Source organism: Monodelphis domestica, chromosome 1, assembly GCF_027887165.1.
Source record: "Monodelphis domestica isolate mMonDom1 chromosome 1, mMonDom1.pri, whole genome shotgun sequence".
Classification (NCBI taxonomy): Eukaryota; Metazoa; Chordata; class Mammalia; order Didelphimorphia; family Didelphidae; genus Monodelphis; species Monodelphis domestica.
In genome coordinates, this window is record NC_077227.1 from 324,543,894 (window position 1) to 324,567,934 (window position 24,041).

The window sequence follows — 24,041 nt, forward strand, 5'->3', positions numbered from 1 at the left end:
GCGCGGGGCTCCGGAGGGGAGGCGGGCGGGCGGGCTAGCGAGCAAGTGAGCGCCTGCAGCCTCCTCCCTCTCAACCTCTCTCCCCGGCTTCCCCCGGCCGCAGAGCCGCACGCGGGGCGGCGGCTGCTTCCCGGGATGCGACCGCTGAGCCGCTGGGCTTCCCCAGCGCGCCGGGCACACCTGCTTGGGAGCCCCGCGCCTGGGCTGAGCCGGTGCAGCGCACCGCGCACCGCGGGCTGAGTCCTAGCTTTCCTCCTCTTGAAGCTCTTGTTTGGTTTCTCCCTCCTAGGCCTCTGCCGCAGACATGGAGAAAATCAGGTAAGCTGCACAGCCTTCTTGCCATTCCCGATTTATTTGATAAAATACGGTGTTCCTGGGCACCCGCGGTGGGCAGAGGGGCGAGCACTGGGGAAGGGGAGGAGGACAGTGTATTTAACCGGGGCCGCTGGCAAATGACCTGGGAGGGTTGGAGGGGGAGGGAGAGAGAGCGAAAACCTCCCGGGTCTCGGAAGACAATAGCCAATTTCCCTGGTGCTTTTACTGAGTATGGCTTTTGCACACTCCATTGGGCGGGTCTACACAGCCCATGGTGGCGGATGTGGAACCGAACTCCCTCCCTAGCTCTTGGCTTCCCAGGAGGTTGCTTAATGAGACCCGGAGGAGCCATAGTTGCTAGGGGCCCTAGGATTTCCGGACTTTCGTAAACTGGAGAGGAATGGGAGTCGTTTTCGGCAGGCGGGGGCAGCGCATCCCCGGAGCGACATTACTTACTGTCTGCCTTCCTAGGCTCTTGGAAGCCCCAGCTCTCTCCGATTTTATCAAATCCTATGCCTGCTGGTCGGATTTGCCAGCTCAGGTTTTGCATAAAGCAAAGTTGTTGCCGTTTTGGTGGGCGTCGGAGTTTTTGTGGTCTGATGCCCAAGTGTGAATCCTCCCTGCATTCACTTGACGCTCCATCCAGAGCCGTTTCCCATCCCATTCTGCCGTTCTGCCTCCTTGTTTCCGCACCCTACCCTAATCCCTTCCACCCCAGAAATGCAGTAACCTCAGCTCCCTCATTAATTTCTTTCACTTACATCAAGATGCTGCTTGGGTATCATTTCCCCTCTTGAAACCTCCCTGATTTCCCCCCACCCATCATTCCACTTGTAAGTGATTGTTCCCTCCTAAAGTTTTCTGAGACAACTTTGTATGCATCTGTCCTTTGCCACATCACATTTCAACACTCATATTGATTTCAGTATACCTACATCTTCTCCACAAACACACAACAGAAGATTTTAAGCTTGAGAGCAAGGAGTGTATCCTTTTCCCCTTTTGTATCTATTGTGCTTTTCCCATAGTAGATACTCCATAAATATTCGACTTAAATTGCTCTGGGGAACTTAATTCTGTGAGGCTTTTCAAGCCAGTGGAATATTGGAGATATCTGAAGAAATACCTAGTCAAGATGTTGGGAGCCCATTCAGAGTCCTCAGGATTAATGCTTAGCTTTCAACTAAGTACAATATAGACTTCTCTCAATTTTCTAGTCCAAGGATCAGGCTGATTTAAATATTTATGATTCCCCTTTCCATTCTCCCCACACACACACCCACTCACTCAGATACAAGACTCCTAGAGTAGTAAAAATTTCAGCAATGGGTAGGAGCTGTTAGGGTCCAAGGGTGGTCCCTTTCCCTTGAGCAGGATCAGTGATATATATATTCATTCAACAACTATTTATTGTGTTTACTTCATGCTGGACTCCGTGCTCTGTACAAGGGATACTAAATAATTTAAACATAGGCCTTAGAATCTTAGAACCATAGGATGCCAGAGCTAGAAAGGGCCTTAGACTTACAAGACTACAGAATATTAGAGCTGGAAGGACCCTCAGAGCCCAAGTACAAATCTCTTCTTTCATTGATGAGTAAAAACACACTCAGAAACTTTGCCCAAGGTCACATGCCCTGCAACTAGCTCACTTTGAACTAGAACTCAGATTGGTTAATTCTACCCTGTGGTGTTGCCATGGCTCTGAGGAAGGGGATCTAAAGATATGTATAGAGTTAACTATGATACTATGGAAAATAAATGCACAGCAGAGGTTGAGGCAAAGGACTGGGTGATTTGAGAAGAAAAGTATACTTTTCAAATGGCTTCTACTGACAAGTCTTCATGAAAGAAGTGATACTGAGACCATGTGAGCAATGTGATTGAGGGAAAAGGCACTGGTGCCTGGTGTTCAGATTTTACATATCACCAAAATATTTCTGGAACAAAATTCCTTTACATGGCTATCATCTGGTCCAACTTCCTCATTTTGTAGGTAAGGAAACTGAAGCCAAGGATTTATTGAATACTTAATATGTGCGAGGCATTGAGATGAGAAATTTTTAAAATTCCATTGTACAGCAGTTGTAGGGATGTAGCTTCTTGCTCTCAGAAGTGTCCTTACTACGTAGAACTTTCTACGTAGTAGAACGTAGAGCCCTCCCCAATTATGGGAGATTGTCATACAGCACAGTATAGTAGAAACAATATTAGATTTGACATTAGAAGAACTTGGCTTTAAATTCTTTCTAAAAGCAACCAGATGGTGCAGTAGATAGAGCATAGGATCTAGAATAAGATTATTAGCTGTATGACTCTAGACAAGTCACTTAACCTCTATTTGTCTCAGTTTCTTCAACTGTAAAATGACAATAATAGCACCTACCTTACAGAGTTGTTGTGAGGATCCAATGAGATAATTGCAAGGCACTTAGTGAAGTGCCTGGCACATAGTAAGCACTATATTTTAAAGTTATCTATTATTATCATGGCTTTATGAACGTGGGCAATCACTTCAACTGTCTGGGGTTCTATTTCCTTAGTTATAAGAAGGAGATAAGCTCTGAAAGAACTGTTGTGAGAAAGGAGCAACTTTTGAGCCTCAAAGTGTTGGTGATGGGAACTAGAATTATATATATGCATAGACACATATATATGTATATATAATATTCATTACATATGTTCATGTGTGTATGTGTGTGTGAACCAAGGCTACAGGACCTGGAAACATGGCTTGTAGAGAACATCCCATGGGATGGGGGTGTCAGGAAGCAGCAGGGCAAGATCATATACATAAGACCTGGCTGAAGGACTCCTGGAATCTCTGCCCACAATCTTGTTCCAGCTGTGACCAGAGATGTCCCCAGACAGTCTAGAAGACTCCAAGAGGTCAACTCAGAGAACCAGCAAAGGCATTTCTGTAGTTCTCCTTGAGCAGACTGCATTTTTCAGCATTTAACTCAACAGGCATTTGTTGAGTAGAAAGCAGTGATCCTGAACCTATGAATTCTCTGTGGGCATGTGCAGCCTTAGAGCTGCTCCCCTCCACCCTCCACCCTATCTGATGGCATTTTTTCACATCCCCCTCCCCTCTTCCCAACAGCCCAATGGGAGAGCATAGGGGGTAAGGGGAGTGGTTCACAGGCTGCTGAGCTGAAGGGGAACAGAGTGCTCAGTCCACTCCCCTTCCCCTCTACACTAGCTGGGAACATTCCTCACTTCTCCCCCTCCACCCAGCAGCCCAATGGGAGCAATTTCTCCCTCTCCCGTTTGGGGTAAGAAGGGGGGGTGGCATGGCACTTGGTCAGGGGGATGGGTGGGTGGGTGGGGATGGGGCCCAGGGCTCTGCCTCTAAAAGTTTTGTCATCACTAGTATAAAGGGTACTTGAGGCTATCAGAATTTGAAAGGGTTTGGAACAAAAGACACAAGTTTATTTTGAACATTTGGAATACAGAGGACCCCACCCCCTCCATTTTTGGCTCCCCCTCTCCCAAAGAGTTTTAGCAGTCTTTGGGGAACTGGAGGAAATTAGAATGGTACTTAAGGAGGATGAGGCTGTGAGGGCAAGTGGTGATCCCAGTTTCCTTGGACCAGGGATACATAATCTGATCAGGGGAATAAGGAAATTAGGTATCCTCCATTTAGATCTAGAAGAGACTTTATAGATTATCCCATCAACCTGATTTTATAGATCTGGAAACTGAGATCCAAAGAGTTTAAGTGACTTTCCCAAGTTCACATAAGTGGTAGAGCTGGGAAACTAACCTCATTCCTCTAACTTGAAACTCAGGACTCTTTTCACTGTTGAGGAGAGTGGGACAGAAAGAATAAGCATTGACATATACATATGCATGTCTGTATGTGTATATAATTTACATAGTACCTATTATATGATAATCACTATGCTAAGTGCTTTTTTACAAATATTATCACATTTGATCCCCACAACACCCCTGAGATAGGTACTTCTATTATCCCCATTTTACAGTTGAGGAAACGGAGGCAGATAGCAGTCAAGTTACTTGTCCAGTTTATATAGCACGCAAGGGTCTAGGGTCAGATTTGAATTTAGGTCTTCCCAACTCTAAGCTCAGTACTCTATCCATTCTACTACCACCTATCTCAGATCGATGCTATCAGCTATCATTAAAGCCCTAGCACACTGTCTCACAGGTAGCCACAAAGGTCAGAACCAGTATTCAATCCCAGGTCTTCAGACTCAAATCCAATTCTCTTTCCACTCTGCTAGACTGTCTTCCTTTTAATGCTCTGAGTGTGGTTAGGGTAATCAAGAGGATCCTTGCTTTTCATGGATCATAGGCAAATATTTCAGGGACCACTAACCACTTTACATCCCACAAAGCCAAGCAGGCTCATTGTAGGAAGGTACCTACATGAGGGTTGAATTGATCTGATCCTCTCCTTTTCCTCTCATGAATTTATCTTCTGCCCCAAAGCTCTGTTGCCCTAAGTATCTGCTTAAATAACTCTTAAAATTGTCAAATATTTGTAGCTCTTCCTGAATCTGTTTGCTTATTTCTTAGTAGGGCTGTGAGCTGTCAGAGCCATTAATCCTCCCCAAATCAATTCTTTCATTCTCTTTAATCTCCCTCCCCTCCACCAGTACCCCTTTGTCGGTATTCTTCTGAATTCCCCAAGATTCAGCAGCAGACTTCTGCTACTTATTCCAAACTACAGAGTCTTATCTAGTGCCTTGTTCACCTTGCAATACAGACACATTCACAAACTGACACTGAGAGGTAGTATGGTATAGTTAGTGGGTCGGGCAGTGGATTCAGAAAGACCTGAGTTCTAATCTAATTCTAAGTCTGAGGCTTACTAGCTCTGTGGCTAGACATGTAGGAGGCATGTTTCTTGACTTCCCTGTTCTTTAATTCCCTTGATGACTTTAGGGAAAGAGGGTTGCATTAGATAGTCTCTAAGGTTCCCTTCAACCTTCAATCAATGATCCTATTAAAATGATAAAACTGGAAGAAACTTTTGAAAGCCATGAATTGTAGGGCTGAAAAGGGCCTTAGAAATAAATAAGTTCAAAACCCTTCATCTCTCCAGTAAAGAAACTGAGGACTCCGAAGAGACAAATGACGGGTTAAAAACCATAAATGCAGCTACTAGAAAAGTAGGGACCCAAGTCTCGTGGCTCCCAGTTTGTAGTTCCTTCCATATTGCTTTCCTCATATAAACTCTTCTCTTTGGCTCACAAAGCTGTTGTTTAGTTGCCTTCTATGTCCTAGGAACAGCAATGAATGTAGTGGCAATAAATTCCGTACAGTGTGACCCAGAGTCAGAAAGACCTAAGTGTATATCTTGCTTTTGAAAGGTACTTACCTGCTTTACCATGGCAAATTCATTCATCCTCCAGGAACCTGAGAACCTATTTGTCTAATGGAGGTAAGGTTACTAGGGTTGTGATGAGGCACAAAGGGAAAAAATGTAAATAAAATGCTTTGTAAACTTTAAAGCATTATATGAATATGTTACTATCATTGGATCATAAAAAAATTAGAAGATCACTGAATCTAACCTCCATCATTGGATGTTATCTTTTTTAAAGCCTTAACTCCTGTTTTAAAATAAATTATGTGAATTTGTTCTGAGGCAGAAGAGTGGTAAGGGCCAGGCAATGAAGGTTAAGTGATTTGTCCAGGGTCACACAGCTGGGAAGTGTCTGAGGACTTCCCATCCCCTGGCCTGGCTCTCAATTGACTTAACCACCTAGCTGTCCCCAAACCACCCAGACCCCCTTTTAAAGGTTATCAGTGGCTTGCTAAGGGTCATATGCAATTGAGGTTTCTTAGATGGTCTTTGAACTTTGATCTTCCTGAATTCTAGCACTCTGTCCATTTTGTTCCATCATGCATTTTGCAACACTTCCAGCACTTACCTTCCCCATCAGACCACCTGGTTTCTTCCCTGTGTGCTCTATGAATTCTCCCTTGTTGATGCCCAGAAAGCTAAGTGAATGGAGCGCTGGACCTTTCTGGACTCCAATCTCAGAACTTACTAGCTGTGTGACCTTGGACATATGTCACAATCTCACTTTCCATCATTTCCTTATTTGTAAAGCAGGAAAAATAGCACCTACCTTACCAGTAAAATACTTTGTAAACCCTAAAGGACTATATAAATGCAAAAATCCCAAATGGGGTCAGGAAGAGACTGATACAATTAATTAACTAAACCACAAGAAAAAAAAATTTCCCTGCTTAGAATTCATTTCTTCCCTGCTCCTACAGCTATTCTCTTTCCCTCTCCCCAGGGTCTTTCCAAATCCTATCCATCTCTCTCAGGCCCCAGCTTTGCTGACCATATCAACCCAGTTTATTCATTCCCTCTCTTGACAACACTTGCTCTTGAAATCAATAAAATACACTTAATACGTTAATTGTTCTCCAATTGTTTCATATTCTTGTCTTTCTCTCCAAAACTAATTAAGGGTAAGAAATAAGCTTTGTAACTTCTTTATCTTCTAAGGTGCTAAGAGGACTAGCTATAGAGTATGGAATCATGGAGCCATGAAGAATCATTGTACATTCAGTTTGGAATCAGAAGATTTGTGATACAGTCTCAGTTTTTGCCATTTAATAGCTGTGTGAGTCAGGAGCAGCTCGATAGTTCAGTGGATAAAGCACCAAGCCTGGAGTTGGGAAGACCTGAGTTCAAATCCAGATTCAGACATTTACTAGCTGTGTGACCCTGGGCCACTTAAATTCTGTTTATCTCAATTTCCTCAACTGTGAAATGGGAATAATAATAGTATCTCCCTCAAAGGGCTCTTGTGAGGATTAAATGAGATTATAATTGTAAAATGCTTAGCATAGGACCTGGCACAGGTGATATATATATGATGCTATATAAATGTTAGTTATTTTTATTATTATATATTACATCATATTATAGCATACTACATTGAATTACAGTATAGTATATTATAGTACAAGCATACTATAATATATATGATATTAAATCAAATACTACATCATCACATCATATCATTTATATATACTATGTTACATTATGTTATTGATATATTATACTATACTATATCATATCATATTATATCATATATCATATCATATTGTATTATGTTATGTTATATTATATTATATCATATTATATCATATTATATTATATTCCCTCCTGGCCCTTAGATTCCTCATCTGTAAAATGAGGGAGTTAGACTTGATAACATTTAAAGCCCCTTTGAGGTATAAAGAGACTCAAGAGACTATCTTGTGTGCTTCCTGTCTTATATAAGATAATTGATCAATAGCTAGGACTTTAGTGAGTTCAACTCCTTCACTCAACAAGCATTAAGCACTTACTACATGTCAGGCATTGTGCTAAATACCAGAGATACAAAAAAAAAAGAGAAACAGTTCCTACTCTCAAGAAGTCCATAGTCAAATGGAGAAAGACAACATGCAAACAACTGTCCAAACAAAATATATACTAGATAGACTAGAAATGATCACTAGAAGGAAGGCATGAGCATTATGGAGATCAGAAAAGGCTTCTTACAGGAGATGGGGCTTTAGATGGGATTTGAAGGAATCCAGAGAAGCTAGGAAGAAGAGATGAGGAGAAAGAGAATTCTAGCCTTAAGGACACAACCAGTGAAAATGCCCAGAATCTAGAGATGGAGCTTCTCTTGTGAGTAGCAACAAGGAGGCCAATATCTCTGGACTGCAGAATATGTGAGAGGTATAAGGGCTCTTAGCCTGGAAAGATGGAAGAATGGGGGAGAAGGGTGAAGTTTTGCACTGGTGGAAAGTGAAATCTGAAGAAGGTAAAAAGTAAGCATCAGAAACAGGATTTGAACTTCCATCCTCTGCCACCAGGGCAATTGCTAACCCACCAGGCTACCCCTATGTTAGTTATTTCCCTTGTTAACTGATGAGGCCTGTAAGGTCCAGAGGGATCATTCGATTTACTCAATGTCACACAGAATTAAAAAAAAATTTAATTTCTTTGATTGATTATATATTTGATACCTAATTAGTTGAATGGTTTTCAGGAGTATATGTGTAGGTAAAGACTTCTCAAAGGGAAATACACTCGCTGCCCTGGACCTGACAGTGTGTGTAGAGTCTCTTAAATCAATCCTGAGTTGACCACTTCTTGCCCTTTGGAGTTGATGACAGATACATCTTGAAGATGAATTACTTTACATTCTTCGTTATCTGATTTACTTCCTCTCTGGAGCCCCCTCCCCCTCCCCACCAGCCCCCCTTGGCCCTTTCATGATTCTTTTGAAGAGTTGTGCTCTTAACTCCTTGAAACATTAGGCCCATCTGGGTTTTCACTGGTCTTGGATATGAGAGCTTCCTACATGGCCTTAATTAAACTTGTATATTCTCATTGGCTTCCATCCTGGTTCTTCCCCTACTTTACATTGATTTTTTTGTCTCCTTGAGGACAGATGCCCAGCTCTGCTGAGCAGGCCTTAGCTGACTCTTTCAGAGGCACTCTCTTTTTTTTAGCTGTCTTTCAAGCAAAGCAGCCTGTTTCTTTGATGGGAATTTCCCCTCAGAGGTAATGTCTGCCCTTCACCTGGGCCCTGGGACTCCTCTAGAGCTGAGCAGGGCCGTCCTGAGGGCTCTATTTCTCCTTCAGCTTACTGAACAGCTGTTGCCAATGACATTCAACTTCAGATGTGTCCCTTTCTGTCCGGGGGACCCTGGGCAAGCTCCTCTCCTCTTTGAACCTCACTTTTGCCATTATGAAATGGAGATAAAATTCACAGGACCACTTCACAGACTACTGTGAACAAAGTGCTCTGAAAACCTCGAAGTGGGGGCAGCTGGGTGTATAGTAGACAGAGCACTGGAATTCAAATCTGGCCTCAGGTACTCCCTATCTGCGTGACTCTGGGCAAGCCACTTAACAGTATTTGACTCAATTTCCTCATCTGTAAAATGAGCTAGAGAAGGCAATGGCAAACCAGTCCAGGATCTTTGCCAAGAAAAATCCAAATGGAGTCACAAAGGATCAGACAACACTAAGCAACAACAAACCTCAAAGTGTTACAGACACGTAAATTGCCATTATCACGGCATGGAGATCACTTTGGGTTCCACACCAATGGGGCATAAACTCTGGCCAGCCTTCCTCAACTGGAGAATCTTCCCACCTGGCAAAGCATTGTGTGACTATCTTTCTAATGCATTTATTTTATCCTGTTATATTATATATTATAGCTACCTTGTTTTGTGTCTTAACCTCCTGCTAGATTGAGGGTAGAGGCATTTCTTATCTAAATTTCCTATCACCTCCAGTGCTGAGCATGGAACCACCCATTTACGGCTAGAAGAAACCACAGGAGTTCTTAACCCTTTTTGTGTCTGTTGAAGCCCATGGACCCCTTCTCATGTTATTTTCAATTCATAAAATAAAACATATGGGATTACAAACAAAACCAATTATTTCAAAATATAGTTATCAGAATACTTTTTTTAAAAGACAACATCATAGACACTTCAATTTCATGATTTGACCATTGAATTCTTTAAGGAAAGGATTGTTTTTCCTTTTTACCTTTGTGTCCTGAGCAACTAGCATAGATTCTTACATATGGCAGCAGTGCAATAGATTCTGGAATTGAATTAAAGAAACTGAAGTGTAACATAGTTGTATAATTTATTATGGATCCCTAGGTTTAGCTCTGGAAGGGACCTTAAAGGTCATCAAGCCTACTCCACTTATTGCTTTATAGTTAAGAAAATTGAAGGACAGAGATGTTAAGTGACTTGCCCTGGGTGGCATAACAACTAAATTTCTGAGATGAGATTTAAACCCATATCCTCTTGATTTCAGTGTCCTAACCACTAAGCCAGGTTGGTTCTCTTGCTCACTGTCAGGTTGGTGCTCAGTAATAGAACTGGAATTTGAATTCAGATCCTCTGATTCCCTAATCCAGTCCCTTTTATATTCCATCAAATAATCTCTTGAAGTCTTTTCCAGCTCTGAGCTTCTGAGTCCATTAGGGAACTTGGCAGGAAGTTCCACAGGACTACATAGATTGCCCATTGCTGTCATTTTTTTGAATCACTTCCAGTGATTGCTTTTGTGTTTCTTCTATCCCAGTATTTTAACAAAATGTCTCTTTAAAAAACTGATAACAGTAATAGCTACAATTTGGTGAGTAAATGTTCTTGGTTAAAGGCCATGTCTACACATCAGATTAAAAAGTGTAAAAATCCATGTGTAAATTTTTTATTGTGTAGCTCTTTGGGTAGAAAATTGCTTCCTCTCCTGGCAGAACTTCCAAGCTTTGCAGGGTGCCTTGTAATCTCCCATTGAGATCCCTCCCCCGTAAGGGCCTCCTAATGTGAATGAAATATCTTCAGCTTGGAGCTTTTTTCCATAGGGTTTGCCATGCTGTGGTCAGACTGTGCCTAATTCATTTGGGTAGCCTGGCTCAGGAGAAAGAGAGCCGGACCTGCATTCAACAGCCTGCATCTGTGTCCAGATTTTGACACTTCCTAGGAGTACAGATGGCAATCGAGGAGGGACCTTTTGGGTCATCCAGTTAAAACCTCCTCATTTCATAGACGAAGAAACTGAGATCCAAAAAAGTGTCTTGCTTGAGGCCTCATAGGTAGGTGGGCAATAAGTAATAAAGGAAGAAATCAAACCCTATTCCTCTGAAGTCCAGCCTGGTGCCCTGTTCACTGCCTGTTAATGTCTCTACTAGCACAGTTATGGGGAGAAGGCCCCTTCCCTTCTCTGGAGCCTTTCTTTTTGCAAACTGAGGATGAACCCATTTATACTCCCTTCCCTAATTTATTGTGAGAAACAATAGGGCTTTGTAAACCCTAAGAGGCTCTGTCAGTGTCAGTCCTTGTGGTTTTGTTAGGTCATTTCCATGCAAGGTTAGATGCAAGAATTTTATATAAATAGAGCTCTAGAAATAGTTCTGGAGCCCCCAGCTTCCTTATTCTGTAAAGTGAGGGGCATATGATAAATTCACAGATTCCAAGGTCCTTTATGGCTCCAGTTTTGGATTCTAATGCCTGCCCAAGCCCTGCTGGCCCTATGACTTTAGTTGAGTCACTTAATGTCTTTAGGCCTCAGTTTCCAACTCTGCAAAATGAAGAATTTGAATGAGATGACTAAGGTCCCTTTAGGTGCTAAATTCCTATGAACCTATATAAAAATCAAAATTGTAGTGGCTCTTCCAGCAGAGGCCTAGGATCCCCAATTGGGACAGACCTCTAAATTTAAGCTATCTGTCTGGGATTCCAATTCAACAAACATTTATTCTATGCCTGTTGGGGTAGAAGGTGGGAAGTACTGTGCTGGGTACTGGGGATACAAAGATAAAAATGGCCCCTTGTCCTCAGGGAGTCTGCATTATTTCTACTGGTGGATATGGATACTCATGAGCATTGATAAGTACGAACTTGGTCATTTGAAAAGGAGAGGGCTCTAGCAACTTGGGGAAATCAGGAAAGGCTTTGAGAAGGAAGGATTTCAGAATTGGAAGCTGTAACCCAGGCATAAAAGGACAGAGATAGAAGATGAAAGGTGCAATTCAGGGAGTGACTAGTAGATGAGTCTGGCTGGGAGTCTAGGCAGGACAGAATGTAGGAAGGGGAGCAGTATGAAATAATCTTGGAAAAGAAGCTGAGAGAACATGAGAGGTAGCTCAGACTAGTGCACACAGAGCCAGTCTCAAAGCCAGGGAGATCTGAGTTCAAGACCTACCTCTGATAGGTACTAGCTGTGGAATCCAGGGCAAATCACTTAGCATCTCAATGCTTATACAACTTTCTAAGAATAGAAGTTTCAGAGAAGGCAATGACCTGAATTAATAGAAGGAATTTCCTCACTAGGGAGTTCCTCCTACCAGGGAAATTAGTTGGGAAATTATAGAACTATCTCTATCACTAAGAGGGAATAAAAATAGGCAGTGTTACAGATGTACTCAAAAGGAGGCTGAATGGCTACTTATGGTCCCTGTTTATAGTAAGTGGGAAGTATCAAGGCTGGACTAGATATGCCCTACTGGGTACCTTCCAACAGGAATTTTCTATGAGCATCTAGGAGAGAGATCATGCAAGGTTCAAGTATTTCAAAAGGGAAGGTTTTATAGAAGACATAGAACTTGAGATTTTTTTTGAAGAATAGTTGGGATTTAGAAAGTCAGAGAGGAAGAGGGAAGACATTCCCCAGCAGGGCAGACTGCTGTGTAGGATTTACATTGAGAGGGGAAAATATGTGAAGAAGACATAGTTCCACATAGTATGAGAGAGAATCTGTAAAAAATCAAAGAAGGGACAAATTGATTCAGATTCATTTATTGAGGACACACAGGCAACAAAATGAGAAGGTTTAGTAGAAATTCAAATAGTGACTCCTAGAATGTCAGGATTGAAAGGGAGATCATGCATTTTTAGCCTATTCTTTTATAGATGGAAAAATCTTAGCCCAGTAAACAGAATTGACTTACTCCAAGCCCAAATAATTAGTTAGTAATAGAACCAGTGTTAGAACCCCAAAATTCCTCTTTCCTGTTGATCCAAGGCAGAAGATCATGGCAAATGTACACATCGAATTTCAGCAGATGTGGGAGATTACGTAAGAACTGAACCTCAGTTTCTCCCTCTATAAAATAACTAGATAACTCAGAGATTTCTTTTGCCTCTAATTTCTGTGTCCTAGGATTCCTTTCAAGCTCTGACATTCTATGTTCCATGACTTTAATACTTCTTCTGGCTCAGACATTCTCTGTTCTGTGATTCTGAGGTCTCTTCTAGCTCTTATATCTTATGTTCTATGATTCTGAAGTCTTTGATCCTAAGACCCCTCCCAGTTCTGACATTCTGATTTTTTTCTTCCTCTTACTCATCCCCTTTTTATAACCATTTCCCTTTGAAATCACTACAACATGGGTACATCTCCTACCCTTCCTAATAGCTTATAAATCTCAAACAACCATTCATTCTTTCCTACCCAATCTCATTTACCTCCCTCTTTTTCTATCCCTTTTCTGTCCCCCTTCTTTTTTTTTACTTTTTTTGGAATGTATTTATTATAAATTACATGTAATGCCAAATTTCCATATATGTTTTCCAAAGTAATATGATACAAATTCTCTCTCCTTTTCCCTCCTCTTGCCTTTCCTGGAGCTGGCAAGCAATTTGATATGGGTTACACATGTATTGTCATTAAAACATATTTCTATATTGTTCATTTTTGTAAGTGAATTAATAAATACTTCTTAACTTGACAACTTCTCAGTGTTCTAGGCAGTTTTTTGATTTTATTTTTTCTGTCCCCCTTCTATATATATCTTCTCCCCACCACCATATTATTAGATTTGTCATTTTCCATTGATCTAGATTGGCATGGGCTTAATAGGTCATAGGACCTGGGAAAAATATAGTAAATCTTGGCTCAGGACTGATTATCCTGTTGGTAGATTCTCTAAATTCTTGATGAGAAAACCACTTAGCACATAAGGCATCTCCACTTTGTCATTTCCATCACTAAATGACTATTTTGCTGCTTGGCAACAGCCAAAACTTCCCTCAGGGACTGTGAAATGTAGCATGTGCCAGTATGGAGTTTGGGTTTCAAGCCGCTCTCCTGGAGTCTCTGACATCCAAAGTCCCTCTGTCATTGCTGGAGTACCTTCTATTTCCAGGCGTGAACTATATTCTTTTTTAAGAGTTACCTATGGGAGCTTCCTCTCCATATACAAGTGGATTAGGTTGCATTCTGTAGATGGCTTTAAGTCCTGACTGTCTCTCTGTCTCCTTTTCTCTGGCTCTCTCTGACTCTCTTTCTCCTTTCCCTTTCCCTCCCCTTATGTCCCATCCTTCACTCCATGCAGAGCCAATTTAATATTGGGGCTATTTCTGTGCCCTTTCTCACACAGGGCCTTTGCTGGTGTTAAATAATGAGGGTACTGGTTTCCTGACAATCATAGGAACTTAGAATGTTGAGGCAGAAAGGTAGAAGGGAACTGACCCATCCAGGATCACATTAGTTAGTCTGCATGAGAACTGTGGGTAAAATATAGGTCTATGGGGCAGCTGGGAGGTCCTAGGCACTTCCTAGCAAGGTGATCTCAAGCAAGTCACTTAATCTCCATAGCCCAGCCCTTATCACTCTTAGAACCAATATATAGTAATAATTCTAAGATGGAAGATAAGGGTTTAAAAAAAAAGAAAATACTCATGTCTCCTCACTCCCGATCAAGTACTCTTTCTACCATCACTTCAAACATGTCATTCAACTACCAGTTTTTTATGACAGATAAAAAAGTGGGAGAGGAGAGAAAGGTGTCAATTGGATCTCTAAGTTTACTTCTGGTTCTCTGATTCTTTGTTGGGTTCAGTTGTTTTGGGATATGTATGACTTTGTGACTCCATTTGGGGTTTTATTGGTAAAAATACTATAGTAGTTTTTGCCATTTCCTTTTCCAGTTCATTTTATAGATGGGAAAACTGAGGCAAATAGGGTAGAGTGACTTGCCCAGAGTCACACAGCTGGTAAGTGTCTGAGGTCAGATTTGAACTCAAGAAGATGAATCTTCCCTATCCAGGCTCAGCATTCCATCTGCTGTGCCACCTAGCTGCTGATTCTAGTAGTATGTTCTCTATCCCACTGCAGTTTATTTCTTCTGGTACCAAAACTTGTTTGTTTTTTAATTTTATATTTAAGCATTTGGGATGGAAACTTTTCTAAAAATGGACTGTATTTATCTCTGCCTTCCCAAAAAGAGGATTCAGAACATAATTTAACCTTTTCTTGATGACTCAGGTCATGATTATAAATGTCCATTGTTTTACTGTAAAATAATATATTTCTCTGTCTACTTAGCAGGTTTTTTTTTCCTCTGTGCTTCACAGATGTGAGGCTGTTACTTGTCTCTATGGTTTTCATGGTGTTAGCCTCTCACAGCTCCCACTTTCCTTAGGCTTTATAGCTTCTAATCTGCTGTGGTCATGTGCGCCAGTAACTTGAGTTTGCTAGAATTGTGTGTTGAGTAGGAGTCAATCATGCTGAGTGAGAGCTTAAGAATAAAATGCCTGATGGTATGACATAGCAGGCAAAAATGCTAATTCAGTCATAGACAGTTCTCAGAATGAGAGAGGTGATCATCTCAGTGCCTTCTCTTCTCAGATGACTGTATGTGGTATAGTGTCTCGGGTTGCTTCCCAACCCAACACACACACACACACACACACACACACACACACACACACACACACACACACACACTGATTTTCTTGCTTTTTCAAAATTAAATATTTTACTAAACAAATTTTTGCCTTTTATCACTTCTTAAGACATACTCACCTCTGATGTCATTACTTCATCCTAAATTTATAATCTATCATCTCTCTGATTAGAAGAAGGAGGCATACTTCAATGCCAGACCTTTGAAGCTAAGATTAACCATTACACTGATTGAAGTTTGGTCCCCTATCAGTGTTGTTTTCCTTCACTTGGTTATAATTGTCATTTAAATTGGTTTCCTGATTCTGCTTACTTTGCCCAGTGTCAATTAATATAGTTCTTCCAGTTTCTCTAAACTCTTACTATTTGTTGTTTACTGTGATACAATAAAAACAGGATCATTGACTTAGAATAGATCTTCTTCTAGTCTAACTCTTTCATTTTATGGATGAGCAAATGGAGGTCTAAAGAATAGTTTGCCCAAGGTCACATAAGGAATAAGTGACTGAGGTAGAATTTGAACCCAGATTCTCTGATTCTATAAGGATTGTTCTTTCTACTTTCCATATTCATCACATTCACATACCGTAATTCATTCAGCCACTCCCCAGTGTATAATTAGAAATTTGCTCCCCAGGAACTCTCTTTCCCAGCTTCCTATGTTCCTTCTCAAATTACATGCTAATGTAGGGAGGATATAAGTTGTGTGTAGCTCCACCCTCTTTCTCTCTTTTCCCCTGATCAAGGCAGAGAAAGCTGGCTTTATGCCAGGCAGGAGAATTCCCACAAGTGGTTTACTTTTTGTTAGATAATTGGGTTTGAACTTCTATTTCTTTTAGTTTATTTTCTTTCTACTTCAAGTGATTATTAATAAACCTTATAAATATAATACTTGGAATTATTGAATATTAATTTAAATATTAATTTAAGTCAATGGGCATCTATTTTGCTTTCAGTTCTTTGTAATAATAAAAAGTATTGTCAGAAATATTCTTGTGCATATGTTTTTCTCTGGTGAAGGGATTCAAAGCCATTTCCATATGAGGAATGGATGAAAGAACTGGGATCTTTCACCTAGAGAAGAGAAGACTCAGGAGGGACATGATTATTCCTTTCAAGTATTTGGAGGAACCTCATGAGAAAGGAAGTTTAATCTTGGCCTGTTTGACCATAAATGGCATAAACAGGAAGAAAATGGAAGTGTGATGGTATTACCAGGAACAAATAGAAGTGTGCAGGTTATTTGTTTAGTATGAAGAAAAGCTACCTAACAATTGGAACTGTCCCAAAGTGGAATGATCTGCCTCAGGAGGTGATAGAATTCTCATTACTGGAGTTCTTCAAATGGAATTGGATGACCACTTATCAAGGATAACAAGAATTATAGAAAAATATCAGACTGGACCAAATAATCTTAGAGGTCCCTAGATTCCTAGATTCCATAATTTAGTGATTAGCAGGACTTTTCTCCTTATGTCTCTGTTCAGAAGTGTTTTCCTAAGGGGTTGAAGTCACCCAAAGTCTGGCATTTGAATGAGTAGTTTAGAGCTTGCATTTTTACAGCACTGATCTTTTTCAACATACTTTCATTCTGATCCTCATGATGACTAGGGTGAGGCAGAGAAGTTATTATCCATCCTTAAATTCCAGAGTGAGTAACTGATGATTACTTATGATGATATGACAGGGATGGCTAGGTGGCTTGGTGGATTGAGAGCCAGGCCCAAATATGAGAAGTCCTGGGTTCAAATCTGGTCTCAGACATTTCTTATGTGAACATGGGTAAGTCACTTAACCCAAATTGCCTAGCCCTTATCAGTCTTCTACCTTGGAACCAATACTTTAGTAAAGATTCCAAGATGGAAGGTAAGAGTTTAAAAAGGGGGTGGGAAAGATGTTTTGGCACATTAGTAATAGAATTGGGACTGGAACTCAGGTTCCCTACTGCCAATGACCCCTATCATTCATCAGTCCAATTCTGTATGCCTCTAATAAAACAATTCCCCATCCCTTGCTGATTTGTTCATGACACTGCTTAGATGATTGAGTCAGACCTCATGTGGCACATTATGATCATATTTAATGAATCAGAACATTTATTAGGTACTTTAGGGGAGTTTGCTGTTTGGGTAAGAGGAGATCATGCCAGGCCAGAAAGCTGGAGAGACCTTAGAGATGATCAGACTCAATGTCCCATTTTTAATTTTAATTTTTTTAAATTTTATTTAATTAGACAATTTAGAATATTTTTCCCTGGTTACAAGAATCATGCTCTTTTCCTCACCTCCCCCCAATCCTTCCCATAGCCAATACACAATTCCACAGGGTTTTACATGTGTCCTTGTTCAAAACCTATTTCCATATTATTGATGTTTACACTAGGGAGATCCTTTAGAGTCTACATCACCAATCATATCCCCCTCGACCCATGTAATCAAGCAGCTGTTTTTCTTCTGTGTTTCTATTCCCACAGTTTTTCCTCTGGATGTGGATATTATTCTTTCACATAAATCCCTCTGAATTATTCTGGATCATTGAATTGCTACTACTAGAGAAGTCCATTACATTCAATTGTACCACAGTGTATCAGTCTTTGTGTACAATGTTCTTCTGTTCTGCTCCTCTCACTCTGCATCAATTCCTGGAGGTCATTCCAGTTTACATAGAATTCCTCCAGTTCATTATTCCTTTGAGCACAATAGTATTACATCACCATCAGATACCACAATTAGTTCAGCCATTCTCCAATGGAAGGGCATTCCTTCATTTCCAATTTTTTTTTGCCACCACAAGGAGTGCAGCTATGAATATTCTTGTACACATCTTTTTCCTTATTATCTCTTTGGGGTATAAACCTAGCATTGCTATGGCCAGATCAAAGGGCAGGCAGTCTTTTAGCACCCTTTAGAATGCTCCCATTTTTTTATATGAGGAAAGTGAGGCCCAGGAAGGTTAAGCAACTTGCTGATCTTTCCACATGTAGTAACACAACTAGGAATCAGACCCAGATTCTCTGGCTCACTGCTCCTGCTATCCACCTTTCAGTTAAGAGAGCATCCATCTGACTCAGATTTCTTCCTCTTTTAAGTTTACACTTGACAACTTGGTCCTATCTTTCTCCCTTCCATTAGAAACATAACCTAATTCTGTAGCACTTTAGAGTTTACAACCCATTTTCCTCACAACCGCCTTGTTAGGAAAGTTGTACAATTATTATCTTTATTGGACAGAAGAGGAAACGCAGCTCAGAGACTCTAGCCTACCCCATTTCTCATTCCATCTACCCCAACCATTCCATGCCGGGAATGCACACCTTCCCTAGCTCTACCTTTTAGACTCCTTTCTTCAATTAGCAGCTTAGCGGCCACTTTAAAGCCTTCCCAGATCTTTCCTCCTCAGGTTATCTATCTTTTGTGATGCTTGTTTATGTAATGTTGTATCGTCCCTCTACATACTTGGGAAGAATATGTAAAGCCCAGAGCTCTTTTGATTCTGATTTTGGGCCTCCAGTGCTTGAGATATTAAAAATTTTTGGCAAAATTGAATTTTGAAATTTTGAAAGCATATAATCACTTTTAAAAGTTGTTTGTTTGATCAGTGGAGAGGTAAGAAGGTTCAGGCATTATCCTCATCTGACAGATACTGGAACTGAAGTCCAGAGAAATACCTTGTTCAAAGTTGCACACAATTAACTAGTGTTGTAGTCGAGGCTTGAAAGTGAATTGCTGAAGAAGGTCGTGCCAAATCTGGAAAGTCAACAGTCTTCCTGATGAGCCTTTCTCGTAGCCCTTAGTCAAAGGACTTTTCCTGGCAGCTACCCAGTTTCCCCTGTGCAGATGAAGAGCAGATGGCTGTCCCTTTGACTTCTAATAAACCTCTGTGCACGTACAGACACTTATTAAAAGTCACAGAATATCAGATTTGGATGAGACCTTGGATGCCATCTCATCCAGCTGGCACCTGCACAAGAGTCCCCAGACCTCCAGAGAAAGAAGGAGACCCCTACCACCCCAAATAGCCCATTTCACTTCTAGAAAGCTTTAATTTTTAGGAAGTCTTTCTTTACATTGATCTTAAAATCTTAAAAATAAATTTTTTTTTGTTCTATCCACCCACTGCTTCTAGGTCTCCCTTTTGGGGTCAGACAGAACCAGCTGAACCTCCCTGCCACAGAATTTTGCAAACTTGAAGACAGCTGTCACATTCCCTACTAAGTCTCCTCTTTTCCAGACTAAACATCCCCAACTCCTCTAACCCATCTTCATAAAGAAAGTCTCCAGCAATGGAAATTGTTGGGCCAGAGGTTAATAACTGTTGCTTGTGGAAGATGATGTATACAGAGGTTTTCTGGTCAAATATAGGCTGAACTCTATGCCTCTGAGATCCCTTTCCCCACTAAGATTCTGTGATACCATTGGCTATGGGTAGCAATGTGTTGTAGGGCAGCAGATAGAACCTAGGGCACAGAGTCAGGAAGACCTTGGTTCAAATGTGGTCTCAAACACTAGCTGAATGACTTGGGTAAATCACTTAACTTGCCTCATCCTGCCTCAGTTTCTTCACCTATAAAATGGGAGTGATAACAGCAGGTACTGCCCAGGGTTGTTATGAGGATCAAATGATTTGTCAGGAACTTAGCATAGTACCTGGCACAGAATAAGCATGATATAAATGTTAGCTCTCATTAGTAGTGAAAGAATCTTGAACTTGGAATCAGAATGCCCTGTGGTTCTCTTTCTTAGGGTTCTTGATGTGGGATTTTGAGCAAGTCACTTATCCTCTATGGGCTTTCATTACCCTGGCTATAAAATGAGGATAACAGTATAATAATGCCATCACCACCTCTTTTATTGGATTCTTATAAAGAAAAAGCTTTTGGTGAATTCTGAGGGCCATCGTGAAGTCACAGCAGCCTTGTTTTCTCTGGGTTTTTCATTCATCATCTTGTCTTCTTGGTTCCTGATTCTTTCATCTGTATTTCCCTATCCTCTAATAATGCTGATGGCTCTCTCTTGGACCTCTTCCAGGGATGCTTCATCTCTCTTGTTACATAGCCCTATGCCGGACAAAAGGCTCTAATAAGCCATTGACCAGAACCCAGTTAAATGAGTTCATTCCTTTGAGGTTCCAGAAACCTAATACTTCTCTCCAAGTAGCCCACTATTTCCAAACTTAAATGAAGATTCCCCAAGTGCCCTTGAGTGAATCCCAGCTTCCTGCCTGATGTAACCAGGATTAGCCTTCAGGAAAATAAAATTCTTGTAGTGATAGCCTGTTTCTCAAATAGGACTTACTCCATGCCCCATGACCCCTTAGACTGACTTGTTCACAGAATTACAGAATTTAAGAGTTGGGACTCTAGTAGTGACCTAGTCCAAGCCATACATGAAAGGAATTCTTGTTATAACATACCCAACAAATGGTCATTTAGCATCTCATTAGGACTTCCAATTAGGGAATCTGCTCCATATTGAGACAGACCTTTCTATTTTTATACAACTCTAATTGTTAAGAGCAGTTAGGTAGCACAGTGGATAGAGTACCAGTCGTGGAGTCAGGAAGTCTCATCAACCTCAGTTTAAATCCTGTCTCAGATACTACCTGTGTGGTCCTGGGCAAATCACTGAACCTTGTTTGCCTCAATTTCCTCATCTGTAAAATAAGTAGGGGAAGGAAATGGCAAACCACTCTAGAGTCTTTGCCAAGAGAATCCAAAATGGGGTCATGAAGAGTCAGACATGACTGAAACAATTGAATAAGAAATATTGTTAAGAAAATTAAACTTGCTCCTCTGAAACTTCCACCCATTGCTCCTGGTTTTGCCCCACAGACCCAGAAAAAGCAAGTCCATCTCTCTTTCATGTGATAGCTTCATATACTTGAAGAAAGATATCATGTCCCCCTGAGACTAGTAAGATAAGCTAAGTTCCTTCAAACTGATTCTCTTGAAACTTGGACTCAAGACCCTTTACCATCCTGGTTGACCTCTTTTGGACATTCACTAGAATTATCAGTATCTTTCTTAGATTATATTGTCCAGAATTGAACACTATATTCCCCATGAGGTCTGACAGGGTCAGAGTACATCACTACTATTGCTTTCATATTCCTGGAAACTGTCCCCAAGATCACATTAGCTATTTTGGCTATTGAATAACACCACTGACTCATAGAGAATTTGCAATCCAATAAAAAAAACCCACAGACCTCTTTTAGAACAATGGTCAAACCATGCCTTTCCCATCTTAAAGCTGAGAAGATGATTTTTTTTGGTACCCATGTACAAGACTACATTTTATCCCTATTGGATTTCATCTTATTAGATTCAGCCCAATGTTTTTGCCTGTGACTCTGTTATCCATGTGTTAGCTTTTCCTCCCAGCCTGTTGTTATTGGCCAATTTGATGAGTATCTATGCCTTTCTCCAGATCATTGATAAAAATGTTAAACAGCACAGGACCATGTTGACCCTAGACTACACTCTTCTGGAGACCACCTGCCATGTTGACTTCAAACCATTAACAACTACTCCTTGAATCTGGCCATCCAAGCAGTTTTTAATCCATCTGATTGTATTGTGCTGTAAACTATATCTCTTTACCTTCTCCACAAGAATAATGAGATATTTTATCAAAAAATATTGCTAAAATCTGGGTAAACTATACCTACCACATTCCTTTCAATTATAAGTTTAATAATCCTGTAAAAAAAAAGGTTAGTCTAGCATGACCTTCTCTTGGTAGAGTTATGGTAGCTCTCTGTATAATCACCAGTTCCCTTCTTACACATTTACCAACCATTACAAACCATTTCTTTAATAAGCTACTCCAAAATTGCCTAGGAATTGAAATCAAGTCTCCCAACCTGTAGTTTAAGAATTTTGTTCTCTTTCCCTTTTTGAAAATCAGGACAACTTTTGCCTTTCTACAATATTCTGGTACCTCTCCTATTTTCCATAATCTTTCAAATCTGCTGACAGTGGCTTAGCAATCACAAGGTTCTTTCAAGACTCAGGATATAGTTCATCTGGACCAGGTGACTTGAATTCAAGGGCAAGTAGGTGCCCCTCTTATAATCTCTTTACTTATCTTGGGTATCAACTTCCTGGACATTTTTATTCTACCCTTTCCAGGGTAAAGGTCTTTCTCTTCTGAGAAAATAGAAACAACATTTAAGCTGCTCTTCTCTATTCAGTAATCATCTTTCCACCTATTCCCATGCTAAGATCCTATTCCTTTTATCCTCATTTTTCTCCCACCACAACTAAAAAAACCAAAACTTTTTGTTGTTCATAGTTTCAACAGCCTTAGCTCATTTTGAGCTTTACATGTCTGATGTTATTTTTACAGGGCCATGCTACCTTCTTGCATTTATCCTCTTACCTGGCCTTGCTTCCATCTTCTATGTATTTCTCTTTAAAAATCTAAGCTAGATGGTGAATTCTTTATGCATCTACAATAGTCTCTTCAGAAAAATATCATTTCCTCCTCAATGGAATTGTATCCTTTTTTGTCTTCAATTTTTTCCTGTTTTGAGCATTCCTCTAATCCTTCCTGAGATGACTTGCCCAAACCATTTCACTCCATAAGATCTTATCTATCTTTCTTCTGAAGCCTTTAAAATCTGTTTCCTCAAAATCTAGGTTGTATGTCAGACTGTGCTCTCTTTACTCTCCTTCTCTATCACAAATTTAGGATGGTGTGACCATTGCCTCCCTTCAGGGTTCCCTACATTTTTACCCTAGTATCCAGTTTAATCCCATTACCAAAAATTAGATCCAGAATTTAATTTCCCTGTGTTGAAGGGCAAAGTGATTACTTGGAAAAGTCAAGAAGTTATCAGCTGCTCTGTTTTTGGCAGATGAGAGCTCCAGTAGTTGCCCAGATAATGAATATCTTCTATTACAACTAGATAATGTCAAGCTTCTGATCTGTTTCTCAACATTTTCATCTCTTTCTTCTTTCTGCTCTGGTGGTCTGTATATGTCAAAAACAACATTCCCACCTTCATTTTTGTGGTTTTTTTCCAACTAATAATTGTAGCTAGTTCATGGTTTTTTATCCTTCATCCTAGAAGAGGATTAATGACATCATGATGTTGGGGTCAAGGTACAATGTGTTCTGCTGTGGCTGATTCAGTCCAATATGAGCTCAGAAGGCTTTATCACAGGTTGAGCACAAAAAGTTTGTCCAAACATCTGGGATGGGAGATGTCTCTAGATTTATGCATCTCATGTTTCTTTTGTGCTACTGTAATTCTGATTTGCTTTGGGAGCACAGCACCTTCTTGGATTCAAGCACATCATACTGAACATTCCTGAGCCAACAGCTCCTATGTCTCATGATTGATACTAATGTTCTTCAGAGAGATTTCGAAAGTGTCTTTGTACCACTTCTTCTGACCTCTGCATGAGCACATGCCTTATTCAAGTTCTCCCTAAAATAGTCTTTTAGGAAAACGTGCATTTGGACTTTAGGTTATATGGCCAGCCCATTGGAGTGGAGTAGAGTTT

At 40.5% G+C, this 24,041-nt stretch overlaps 1 protein-coding gene across 4 annotated transcripts in view; it reads left to right on the plus strand.

Annotated features, from left to right (window-relative positions):
• The window catches only part of BEGAIN (brain enriched guanylate kinase associated), a 284,146-nt gene that overhangs the window by 80,746 nt on the left and 179,359 nt on the right, over positions 1–24,041 (plus strand). For all 4 annotated transcript variants that reach the window (XM_056811266.1, XM_056811264.1, XM_056811267.1 and 1 more), the window contains exon 2: positions 290–318. In XM_056811266.1, the coding sequence (XP_056667244.1) occupies positions 290–318 (29 nt within the window). The remainder of the gene's footprint in view (positions 1–289; positions 319–24,041) is intronic.